Source organism: Chiloscyllium punctatum, chromosome 15 (assembly GCF_047496795.1).
Source record: "Chiloscyllium punctatum isolate Juve2018m chromosome 15, sChiPun1.3, whole genome shotgun sequence".
NCBI lineage: Eukaryota > Metazoa > Chordata > Chondrichthyes > Orectolobiformes > Hemiscylliidae > Chiloscyllium > Chiloscyllium punctatum.
In genome coordinates this window covers 52,087,683-52,101,147 of record NC_092753.1, presented here as the reverse complement: position 1 = coordinate 52,101,147, position 13,465 = coordinate 52,087,683, and the positions used below count along the sequence as shown (strand labels likewise).

General features: G+C 39.0%; 1 protein-coding gene across 4 annotated transcripts in view; it reads right to left on the bottom strand.

Moving 5' to 3' along the window:
- LOC140486245 (cyclic AMP receptor-like protein A) overlaps window positions 1–9,389 on the bottom strand; it is a 218,439-nt gene extending 209,050 nt beyond the window's left edge. Inside the window, exons 1-2 of one of the 4 annotated variants that reach the window (XM_072585121.1) lie at window positions 9,259–9,389; window positions 593–740 (exon numbers count right to left, since the gene is read on the bottom strand). In XM_072585121.1, coding sequence (XP_072441222.1) covers window positions 593–697 — 105 coding nt within the window. In that variant the 5' untranslated portion in view covers window positions 698–740; window positions 9,259–9,389. Of the gene's footprint in view, window positions 1–592; window positions 858–9,258 lie in introns of those variants that run through there. The other 3 variants (XM_072585124.1, XM_072585122.1, XM_072585123.1) reach the window with 3 other exon arrangements.
- Between the last annotated feature and the right edge of the window lie 4,076 nt (window positions 9,390–13,465).

Genomic DNA, 13,465 nt, shown 5'->3' with positions numbered 1-13,465 from the left:
GTACATCTCAGTCAACACTGCCATGTCCAAATCTTGATTGAACCAAGATATCAAAACTGCAACAGGAAGTACAGGCACTTCTCAATTATTCTAAATCAGGCTCCTCCTCACAAAAATATCACTACATCTGGGATTAGATTATTCTTCTAATAAATCATGTGACAAAAAGGGGCATAATTTGAACCTTTAGGACATAAAAAAAATACACCGAATCACTAACAAAATGGTACAGTGTACCTTTCCCGGCCTTGTTAATGCTGAATTATGCATTTTGCCAACGAAGAAACAATCTTCAAGGCCACAATTCTACATGTGGGGTACCAACATTAACATTTTAACCCAGGCATAAAGCTCGTGGTGTTTTGTTTGATGTAGACGTATTACGGAAAGTAAACCATTACTTAACATTATACAATTAAGTAATATTTGCACGAGGGCCAAAATGAAACTTAAACAAAATAAAACACAGTAAAGCAATATCTAAAGCGACGTATGCATTTATTCAATCCATTTTAATGTTGAGGGTGGCTGACCATGCAGGCCTCGCTTGCAGACTCTGGTGTTTGTGTCTGATCAGCGTTACTGTACTCACACATTTATAATCCTCCGAATCGGAACTGAACAGAGTGCAGCGGGAATTCAGCACTCCAGTGATGTTGGCGGCTGGACTGGTAATCTGCAAAGGCCCATTGCCCATGGTAACCAAGCATATGAAAGCTGCTTTTACCGCCGCTCCCTTACTGTGGAAAGGGAGAAGGGGATCAGCACCGGAACACAACACAGGCGGCCTCCCACTGCAGGAGCAGGAGGCATTCAGTATAAACAAGCAGCACTCTCTCTCTCACACACACACACACACCTTCCCTATAAACTCAAGACTGCAACAATCGCGCCCTTCTTTAAAACAAATCCTAAACCTTGTCAATGAAGTAAAGAACCGCAGACGCTGGAGATATAAGCATCGCCAATAACCCTTTACATACCATGTTGTGTAACACTTTAATTTGGGGAAATATTACTCTGAATCTTCACACATGGGCAATGTATTCTGTTCTTCTGAATCAAGAACAAGTCAAAACATTAGAAATAAAATAAAAATCACTGGCGATTATTTGAAATTTACAACAAAGTGATTCAATTACAACACTCAATTGTTTATTGAAAGAAATGTATGTTGTTTTCATTGCTTTATGATCTTTTTCTTGTAAGAAAATATATAAGGTGTCAGTTGAATTAAAATAGATCAATTTATTCAGTTACTCCTTGAAATTCCTTGCTTCTCAGAGCTATTAGGCAGGGAGAAATTCCAGAGGCCAGGAATCGTCGCCAGAGGCTGGGAGGCAAAAAGAGAAAAAAGAAAAACCACTGGGAAGAAGAAAAAGAGAAAAAGGATAAACCGTGTTGCATCCTAATAGATAAATACCACAGGCCTATTGCAGAACAGTTGGATAAAGCAATTAGTATTTGAAAGGTTAACTGAGGTTACAACATATGCCCCATCCATCAGAGATATCAAGAAATATTCCTGTGAGGAACTCATCAGAATTGTCCAGGGCTTTTGTGGTGCAGGCATAATGTCCCTTCCTCTGAGGCAGGTGATCCAGGATCAGGTTCCACCTGAAATAACATTTCTGAGCTGGTCAATTTGAAAATAATAACCAGAGTTGTGTGATTACTTTGAGATTTCTCCCTCAACTTCAGTCAAAGTTATAACTGAAGTTTGAAATGTCGACCCTGCTGCTCCTCGGATGCCGCCTGACTGGCTGTGCTTTTCCAGCATCACACTTTTTGACAGCTTTCTAAAGTTGTTGAACTCAATGTTGAAACCAAAAGTTGAGTACCTTATCAGAAGCTAATAGGCTGTTCCTTGAATGTGTGTTGAGATTCAGTGGAACACTATAGCAGGTCATAGACAGAGAGATAACAGTGGGAGCAAGGCGGAGCATTAAAAATCAAATTAAAATGTGGTGGACTCATGGACAATGGGTCTCATTCACTCATTAATGAGCCGGAATAACATCCACCTCCAGGATTGTATGATAGATCCTCACCACTTTCACCTTGCTGAAAAATACATCAAGTAGCTTTGTTGCTTTCATTCTTCTTTGGTTGGGATCTAAATGGTCTGACTGGTCTTGCAGATAATTTTAAATCAATTTGTTCAGAGGTATTATTACAAACCTCTGGAGCAAATGGGACTTGGATCCTGGCCTCTTAGTCCAGAGGTAGGTACATTACCACTGTGGTACAAGATGTTGAGCAATACCACTTGCTGGTCTAACAAGAAGAGGCTCTTGTCTTAAATAGGATGTAGTTTATTGCATGGTCGCAATTAGTTGCAAGTTACTTGGTATGACAGACAGTGTGAAGAAGACCTTGATGGGAGGGCTACCTCCTCTGAGATCCAGCGCTGTTCTACCTTCCAAATCTCTATTACATCATCACATTGGACATTGCTTAATGTAATCTAAAGCTTCAATGGAATGCAGGCAGAAACATGGTAAGCAGTCTTGGTTGTTGGCCTAATGCATCTGCCAGAACCCGTTGTTAGCATTGAGTTCAGTGAAAATTCTACTTGTAGACAATTTGGCTAAATTCTTGGTCAACTATAACAGTCTGAATGAATGCAAACATGTACTTACTTGTTCAGCTCTTGATTTAGTATTTAATTTGGAAGGAGCTCTGTATTTTAAGAGCTGTTCATTTCAAGATATCTGACTATGTATTCTATTTTGTCCATCTTTGAAATTAAATCTTCCTGGCAATACTGCTTCTGCTTTCATGTCTTTTTAATGTGACTATATATTCTCTTTGCTTTAAAGGATTTCAGTCCTGCATTATAACAATACTGCTTTATTCTCATATTTCAAAAAGATCTTGGAGTATTTTCTTTCATTTAGATTAGATTCCCTACAGTTTGGAAACAGGTCCTTTACCCAAACAAGTCCACACCAACCCTCCAAAGAGTAACCCATCCAGACACGTTCCCCTACCCTGTATTTACCCCAACTAACACTATGGGCAATTTAACATGGACCAATTCACCCGACCTGCCTATCTTTGGATTGTGCAAGGAAACCCACACAGACAGAGGGAGAATATCCAAACTTCACAAGGTGGGAATTGAACCCAGGTCCCTGGCAGTATGAGGCAGCAGTGCTAACCGCTGAGCCACTGTGCTAACCAGATACATGCAGTCAAAACATTAAGTTCTGCCTTCTGCGAATAAAGTTAATGACTTCTGCTCATTTATGGGCACAACGAATAACTCTGCCTTTTCATGGCCTAATAAATAATTTCCACTCTCTTTAATAGCTTTACTGAATGAATGCTGTTCTTCGCAGTTCTGTAAGGTGAATCCTGTTCTCTTTAATGGATTTCCTTGGACAATTCCTGCTGTCTACAGTGCTACAAATAATCACCATTGTCGAAATGAATCCTGCTGTCTGATATTTGAGTAAATGCATCCTGTTTTTACCATGGTTTAAATGTTAGCTGTCCTGTGTTTCTCAGAGCCTTAACAGTCTACCAAATTTCTTCTTACCCTTAGAATCCATTCACTTAGGCTTCAAATTCACGCCTTTTGTCATTTTAATTTTGGCCTTGTGTTATTCTTGGGTCTGCAACATCAGTTTCATTTGCTTCTGTGGATCTTGATTTACCTCATAATAACCACGCTTCACGGTACTCAGCATGTAATTATGCCATTGTGAAAAACACTCCCCTTGCCTAATAGGAAGTACAACATTTCCCCATGGAGCCTCCGACGTCCATTCACTCATCAACTAAACCTCAACTTGGGATCATTCCTTAAGATTATCGGCATTTAATGCAATCTATCAGTGGCAAGTGCAACCAGTGTTTCAGTTCCACATAGCCTTGAGCTTACACTTACTTCTGCGTGTCTCAAATCTGAAATGTTTTTACCATCAGTTGCAGATTCTGCCTCATTGAATCTTGCCATGAATTGCTCTTCTACAGGTTTTTTAAATGGTCAACCTTCCCAAATGTTTACAGACTACACAAGTAAAACTCTATCTGAAAGTTCCTTCAAAACTCACTGGCATCTGAACTTCTGCTCCGCGTGTTGTATCATGGATCTTCACCACTGTCACCCTTGGTGAAAGCTGTAACAGGGGTAGATTCACTGCTGCCACCAACCTCCTTTTAGATCGGGATCTAAAGGGCCTGACAGGTCTAATGTGGTCAAGGGAAAATGCTTGGTAGTATAACAAGAAGATGGTATTTCCCTAAACAACATGTAGTTTATTGCATGGGGATATAAGTTATATTAATATGTTAGACATTATTACTAAGACTATGAGAGAAAAATGGATAAGGTCTGTCTTCTTTGAGATCCAGACCCACCCAAGTCTCAAAGACATCATCATTGGGAAGTGTCAGAGCTTAATATTTTATGCAACACCCAGCAGCTAGGAACCTTCTGTAATTAGAGGAGGATTTGCTAGCATTGGAAGATTGTTATGGAGCATCTCCCGTGATTAAATAGGCCCAGCCACCATGTTGATATCCAGCCTTAATTGTATGCTAGTTGATAAACTACTTAGCTTTTTATGATTTCTGTCTCAGTTAGGAACTATCTGATACCTTTTTGAAGGCATAACAAGATCCACTTCTGTTCAAAACGTGATCTTAAAATGTTCCACTGTTTAATGACATAAGCCTACAATGCACTACTCATTGCATTTGCCATGCAAACAATATGGCATTTCTGTTTAACTCAGCAGATTATTTTATTCTTAGGCAAAAATGCATTGCTTTCACAACTCCCACAATTTCTAGAAGCATCTTGGCTCAGCCGTGATAGCTGTGCAGCAATCCTAGGAGCTTACAAAAAACATGTTTGTGTGAAATCTGGAGAACCTTTTTGTTCATTCATTAACCCAAAAGGATCTCCAATGTTTTATTTTGTTAATGCAGAATCTGCAGGTAATGCATTCAAACTGCAGAGGCAGGTAATGCATTCCGTAAGCTCTCTGATAAAATAAGAACTGCCTAAATGTTCATTTGAAAGCACAAAGTTATTTAAGAATGTAATAGTGGGATGATCAGAAAAGTACTCTGTGATCTGTGTAGTTGTCCACCACATCCTGCTACCACCATTATATTGTGTTAATATGAACTGATAGTGTTTAGCGCACAGAAGTAACCTCATTTACAGGTATTGTCATAATAACCACAGCACGGTGCAGTAATAAACCATGCGTGGAGCAAATTCACCAGTAGTCAGTTGAATATTTAATTTCCACTGACTTCAATCTGACTAGTAGTTGAGTAAACCTCCAGCATTCTTTTACGCATTTCGTATGAGAGATGCCTTCTCGAAATGTTATTAGAAAGTTAGTGGAGCTAGAACCACAACTCATTAAATTTGTAATTCTTTCAAGTAATTTGTTTAAAGTCATCAATTCAATTGAACAGATTCTGCATTAACAAAATAAAACATTGGAGATCCTTTTGGGTTAATGAATGAACAAAAAGGTTCTCCAGATTTCACACAAACATGTTTTTTGTAAGCTCCTAGGATTGCTGCACAGCTATCACGGCTGAGCCAAGATGCTTCTAGAAATTGTGGGAGTTGTGAAAGCAATGCATTTTTGCCTAATAATCTGCTGAGTTAAACAGAAATGCCATATTGTTTGCATGGCAAATGCAATGAGTAGTGCATTGTAGGCTTATGTCATTAAACAGTGGAACATTTTAAGATCACGTTTTGAACTACTTTCTTTAATTGATTGTTGTCAGTAATTAAATGAGTTCTAAAACATAATGAAATCTAAACCATTCTACAATAGTTTACTAAAAGCATGAAGTGGCAAATAAACTTGTTTGATGACTGTTTGCAACAGCCACTGTTCAAATTTCATATCTTTTGTTTTACATTAATAACAGATTTCTGAGTTCTTTTTAATCGTTGTTAGGTTCCATGACTGGCATGAATTTATTGGTTTTCATGGTGCAGATTACAATCACTTGCTTGTTTGCGTATTTCAGTTTATGTTCTACACTCTATAGCAACGATCATATTCACAGCTTCACTAACTTACACAGCTTCAGTATACACTTAGTGCAAAGAGAGAAAATTCAAATGTATAAATATCATGCCTAATACCGCATCAAAAGTCAAACATTTTCCAAAATATTTATATTGTAATCAATGTTGCTATTTATCTTCTATATTAATTTCATTATTCAAGAGAGTTAGGCAGTCTAGCTTTATGTGGATTAGTTATGAATGTACCGTCATCTTTGATCCTTTCAGTTCAACAACTGTCTATAGACTTGGTCATGGCTGTTTCAGTGATGATGAACACTTCTTTCCAGCAGCGTAACATGCTGCAGGTGCCTGTCTCCTCCAGTTAGACTCTGCTGCCTGGGATTTTGTATTACCTGATCATAGAATCATAGCGATGTACAGCATGGAAACAGACCCTTCAGTCCAACTCATCCATGCTGACCAGATATCCAAAATAAATCCCATTTGCCAGCATTTGGCCCATATCCCTCTAAACCCTTCCAATTCATACACACATCTAAATGCCTTTTAAATGTTGTAAATGTACTAGCCTCCTCCACTTCCTCTGGCAGCTAATTCCACACACACACCACTGTCTACATGAAAAGGTTGCCCCTTAGGTCTCTTTTAAATTTTTCTCCTCGCACCAAAAACACACCTTCCAATTTTAGACTCCCCCATCCAGGGGAAAAGACTTGTCTATTTACCCTATCCATGCTCCTCATAATTTTAGAAATCTTTATAAGGTCACCCCTCAGCCTCCGACGCACCAGGGAAAACAGCCCCAGTCCATTCAGCCTCTTCGTATAGCTAAAGCCCTCCAACCCTGGCAACATCTTGTAAATCTTTTCTGAACCCTTTCAAATTTCACAACATCCTCCCATAGTTGGGAGACCAGAATTGCACGCAGTATTCCAAAAGTGGCCTAACCAATGTCTTGTACAGCTGCAACAAGACTTTCCAACTCCAATCCTGTGAGAAACACAGAGAGAGAGAGAGAGAGAGAGAGAGAGAGAGAGAGAGAGAGAGAGAGAGAGAGAGAGAGAGAGAATCATGTCAGTGAGTGTGGTGCAATATGCCAAATTATATGGCTGTCATGGTCAAATAGTTGGCAACTTGTGCAAGCTGACAAATTTGCCCATGAGGTTTACAACAGTGCTAAATGTGTGAGTAAGCTGAAGCTAGGAGATTCATGAGATATGAGTTGTGGTTGATAGCAGTTGTTGCTTGGTGAGAGAAGTTCATGGGGAAATTGAGAATTACGAGGCTAGTGGTTCAGTTGTAAGGAAATGATATCTCAAAATGTGTTCATTTGCTTTGACCACTTGTGTGGGCTTAATGAATGTCTTGCACTGCATCCTGGTTCTCAGAGCTGTATTGCATTTTAGGCTGATACAGTTTAGGCCTATATTCTCTGGAATTCAGAAGAATGAGTGGAGATCAAATTGAGGTATTCAAGATGATAAAAGGTATGGATAAAATTGATTTGGAGTGGATGCGTCCTCTTGTGCAGCATTCTAGGACAAGAGGTCATAGTTTTATGATAAGCCATAGCAAATTTAAAACTGAGTTGAGGAGTAACTATTTCTCCCAAAGGGTTGTGAATCTGTGGAATTCGCTAGCCCAAGGTGCAGAGGATGCTGGGACAGTGAGTAAATTTAACTGGCGTTAGGCAGATTTTTAATTGGTAATGGGTTGAAGGGTTATGGGGAGAATGCAGGAAATTGTGGATGAGGAGCATATCAGCCATGATTGAATAGCGGAACAGACTTGACAGACCAAATGGCCTAATTCTGCTTCTATAAGTTATGGACAGGTGCATTGACCTCAAAGTTATCTTGTTCCACTGCCTTTGCAGTGTGTGCCTGCAGGGCATCCTGATACTCGTCAGATCGATCATCCTGTTCACCAAGACTGCGCCAGAGAACTTTGGATAATCTATCATTCCCTGCAGAACCTTCTTTCAGTAGTCTTCCTGGTTGGTGGCTTTTCTCCAACCAACTTCAGCCCATGATCTAGTCAAAATGCATTTCCTATTTCAGAAGTGCTGGTTGGCTTTGACGAGGTGCTAGCTGCTCAAGAACTTGCACTGCATCCAACATGCAGCTACTACAATCACTGTAATGAGTAGAAAGCACAAAGTTAGATTGCTGTCTGCAATCAGAAGGGGCAGGCATTGTTTAATTTTTCGTTGTGATCTGAGCAACCATCTGTGGATTTCAGTAAATTTTGCTGCCTTGATCTCCAACTTGTGCAGTGTCACTTTGTAACAGCGAAGGCCGTTCCTTCAATTACTCCCAGCATGGCTGTGAGTCAGGTACAGGAAAGTCAGTCATATTCCATTCTGGTATGTAAAAGGTAACATTAATAGTACACTTAGGATGTCAAGGACAGAGTGGAGTTTGGCTCTGATCCTCCCTTTCGTTGAAACTCACTTACTATCACCATCAACATTCTCAGGTGGAATCACAGGCCAACGCAGAGTAATGACTGGGAGGTGAAAAGCAGTAGAAAGAATTGAGACAAGTGATAAATACTGACAGTAAAACTTAGGTACAATAAATTACTTTTAGAAGCAACGGCTGGTCTATAGCCAAAAAGTGAGATTCCATGACTCAGTTTTCAGCCAATGTATCCAAACATCCCAATTATCAACACCAAGAACTCCTCTCATCCCCAACTCAGCATCCCGCATTTCCTAAACCCCATCACATAACTGTCATTGTAGGAATTATTTCAATGCTGAGGGATTGAATGGATGAGGTGTAGCGAACTACAAATTGGACTTACAGCAACCATTGTGGAAAAATTGATAGTGTGAACCAGCCCACTCTTCCCCCTGAGTGGAGTAAGGAAAACTGGAAGACCAATATCTCATCTTCAAACCAGGTACTTTACAACCATCTGAGTTCAGTATAGAGTTCATCAGCTTCAATTGTGAACCCATTCCTTCCCTTTCTTTTAGGTTTGCTTGCTACATTCTCTGTCACCATGTTCTCTCTGTCCTCCCTGCACCCCAGTGGGACTGTCTGTTCTTTCCAGTTTGTCAGTTAGACACAACATTGTTCTTCCATTCTCACATTCCGATCACTTAATCTGAACTATCAACATCCTTTCTCCTCCAGCACTCTAACCCCCCCCCCCCACAATAACTATTGCATAAATACTGCCCCCTCCACACTTCAGCACTAAAGAAGAGTCATCTAGTCTAAAAACATTACCTTGCTCTTTCTCTCCCTGCGTGCTGTCTGACCTGCTGTGACCTCCAGTTTTTTTTGTTTTCACTTCAGATTCCAGCACCTGCAGTAATTTGCTCCGACATAAGGTTTACATGTTTGCTGCACACTGTGCAAGGAAATGACAGCATTTTTTAAAAATGTCAGTTGAAGGGTTGACCACATTTCCTGTGTTTCCTAGCTGATGTGTGCACTAGAAATTCACTGTCTCTACTTCCTGTTTTGCACAATAGCCATTTTAAATAAGAGAATCAAATTGACACAATATCAAATATTAATTAAATAACAGCAAACATGTTTCCGAATTGATTCTGATGAAAAAATAAATTTGCACTTTTCTAGCTATTTTCATCATCTCAAGATGCCACAGAGCGCAGCCAATTAATTTGTTTAAGCCTATTAAGTGTCTAACTTAAGTGGTGAAAGTTTGATTATTATGCCAACCTGATATTAATGATATTTGAACTCAGCTTATGTCAAAGAAAAAAAAAGTTTGAAAAATATGTACAATCAGATAATATTCATGGGATGTACCAGAAAAATCAAATAATTTATTTTGTGAAACTAGTTGGACAAAGATCTTTAGGTTGACTCAAACAGAATGCATATTTATCATGGTCTCAACACAGATAGTGAACTTAGAAATCAAAATTAGTTTTTAAATAAGACGGAAAGTTTTTAATTGTTGCTGGATTCAATGTCTACTAAGGCATTTCTTTTGGTCTATCCTTACAGAGCTGTGCAATGATTAAGCAATGTTTTTGTCCCTAGAGACATCCTATCCTTTAGATAAATTTAAATTAAGGTCTTGTCTGCCTATTCAGTGGCAATTGAAGATAGAATATCATGGCAGTTACAGGAAGTACAAGATGTTCTGGCTAACATTCTCAGAACCAATATCACTAATGACAAAATATGTTCTTTTGCCTCTTTATTGCTTGGAAATAGTTGTCATATTTGCTGATATAAAATATACAAAATTTCAAAATAATCTATTGTATGTGAAATGTGTGATGTAATTATAAAAGTGCAGTAACTCACAGTACAGAAGCACATAGATTTTAGCTCAGTACTGTCTGTGGTCAATTTAAGCCTCCTCTGAGCACCCATATTGAAAACACATTTTCCCGATATCCCTCCATGTGCTTTAACATTCTTGTTCAGTCGTTATTTGATTGCAGCCTTTTAATATGCACTAACCTAGTATGCTTCCCACCCATGTAAAACATTTTCCACTCCAATAGAAGTGTGGAGATAATTTTAACTCTTGTTGTAAATAAAACAATATTAGACTGTCCATTATACGTCTTTCCAGAATGTAGTTTCATTTCAGTAATTATAAAATATAAAACACTAGCTCACAATCAACTTGCTCATTTATTCTAAAAGTTCACACAATTAATGCATATTCCTAATCATTTCAGTGTAGTATTTTGAAATATTACACATGTCTGATTCCATAATTCACACATTTTGGTTGTATAAACTTTAGTTTTAGGAATATATTTTAGAGTGGAAATTAACGTGTCATATATAAGATAAACAGAAAACCTCCGTAAGAGCCTAATAAGTAACCCCAAATGCAACTTAAACATGTTTGAGTTAATTATTTTTAAAAGGCACCTCATGTTTATCTTAGTAGGTCAGACAGAAGTGCCAAATTTAAAGAACTAATGAACAACATCTTTAGGCTTGTAATGGAGTCAGAATCCTTGTCTTAAAGAAAAAAAAGTAATTTACATTGTTCCAAGACAACTAAACTAAAAGTTAGCAATTCTGATTTGAGTTGTAAAGCTTCCAATACAGGCATAACTTACACATATGGATCACAGAACCAAAAGGTTTTACTCTGAAGGTAAAAGATAGTTAACTTACATTTCCGATTGGTACATCCCAAGTATACCACATTGTAATGGAGATGGGCTGTAGGAGTTAGAAGACTTTTTGTTTAATTTATCTGGAACTTTCCTCACAAAAGACAAAGTTTGGTCTTATGTAGGATGCAATTCACTTAACAATTTGTGAGGAAAAAGAAACTGGAAGATTTGCCTAGCTTGAAATGACAGGAAGAAATCTACTGTGGCCCACACAGTAAAAGCAGTTAGTTTGGACAATTCAGTGAAGGTTAAATCTGAACTGAGTAGTCCACAATTGTGAAATCAACTCGGCAAAAGTGAGGACTGCAGATGTTAGAGATTAGAGTCAAGTTTAGAGTGGTGCTGGAAAAGCACAGCAGGTCAGGCAGCATCCGAAGAGCAGGAAAATCGACGTTTTATGGAATCCTGATGAAAGGCTCCTGCTTGAAACATCGATTTTCTGCTCCTCAGATGCTGCCTAACCTGCTGTGCTTTTCCAGCACCACTCTAATCTTGACTCACAGTTGTGAAATATTAGAGAATCACTTAACTAGAAGCTATTGGATAGATTACCTGGTACACTGAAGAGGAACGCATGTTAATCTCAGAGGGCTGTAGTATAAATGTAAATTGGTCTGAGGGAAATTACATGAACCTTCAAGATAAAGATTTACAAAGGGATCTTTATCAAATGGGTCAATGGGCTGTAAAATGGCAGATGGAGTTCAATTTGGATAAATGCTAGGTATTACATTTGGTAATACAAACAATAGCAAGACTTATAGAATTATTGGTAGGGTGTTGGGTAGTAGTGTAGAACAGAGGAACCTGGGAGTTCAGGAGCAGAATTCTTTGAAGGTTGCATCACATATATAGGGTGGTTTAAAAGGCATTAGCACACTTGCCTTCATTGCTCAGCCCTTTGAGTAGAGGATGTTGGTGATGCCTCTTCTGCAGTAATTGTCCAGTTCTGGTTGCCTTGTTATAGGAAGGACGTTAAGCTAGAAAATGGTTCAGTTGAGATTTACCAGGATATTGCCACGTATGGAGGTGAATTATAAAGAAAGGCTGGATAGGCTGGAATCCTTTCACTGAAATGTCGAAGGTTGAGAGGCGACCTCAAAGAGGGGCATAGATAGGGTTAACGTTTCTCTAGGATGGAGGACTTCAACAGTAGCAGCACTTTTTAAGGCGAGAAGAAAGAGACTTAAAAAAGACACAACACATTGTATACAGAGGATGGTTTACATGTTGAATGAACTTTGAGAAAGTGGGTTGGAGGGTTTGAGCTATAGGGAGAGGCTGAATAGATTGGGGCTGTTTTCCATGGACCTGTCAGAGGCTGAGGGGTGCCATTATAGAGGTTTATAAAATCATGAGGGGCATGGATAGGGTAAATATACAAGGTCTTTTTCCTATGGTGGAGTCATCCAGATCTAAAGTGAGGTTTAGAGTGAGGGGAAAGATTTAAAAGGGACTTAAGGGCAGTTTTTTCATGCAGAGTGGTGCATGTATGGAATAAGTTGCCAGAGGAAGTTGTGGACAAGCAGGAAACTGGAAGAACACAGCAAGCTAGGCAACATCAGGAGGTGGAGAAATCAACATTTTGGGCGTAACCCTTCTTCAGGACGGTGGGTAGGGTGGGGGTGGGGGAGGCATCTGCAGTTTTTTAAAATCTCTAACCTAGAGGAAGTGGAGGAAGCTGGTACAATTACAACAACATGTAAAAGGTATCCAGATGGGTATATGAATAGGAAGGGTTTCAAGGGATACGGGCCAACTGCTTGCCAATGGGACTAGATGAATTTAGGATATCTGGTAAGCATGGACGAGTTGGACCAAAATGTCTGTTTCGGTGTTGCGCATCTCTATGAGCTACCTTATTCACAGAAAACAATCTCAATTCCTCCATGGATTTATTGACAATTATTTTATATCTGTATCATCTAAATTCAAGTGGTCATGGCATTGGAAACAATTTCTCCCTATCTATTCTCCTGTCACGGGTTTTGATGCCGAACATTTCCACTAAATCTACACTTAAAATTCTTTGCAGAAAGGATACAGTCCCAGTTTATGTAGTTTCTCTGGACAACTGGAGAAACTCAGCCCTGGTGTAGTTCTGCTAACTCTTCTGATTAGATTAGATTAGATTTGATTTTATTGTTACATGTACCCGAGTACAAGAGTACAGTGAAAAGTGTTAAGAGTCACTACACTCCAGACCCATCCTAGAATACAACAGTTAGGATTAAAAACCAAAGCCAAAATTAAAGAAACAGAAACAAAGGTAAAACAAAATATCCATCTCCCGCTCGCTGCCTCAAGTCCTGTTC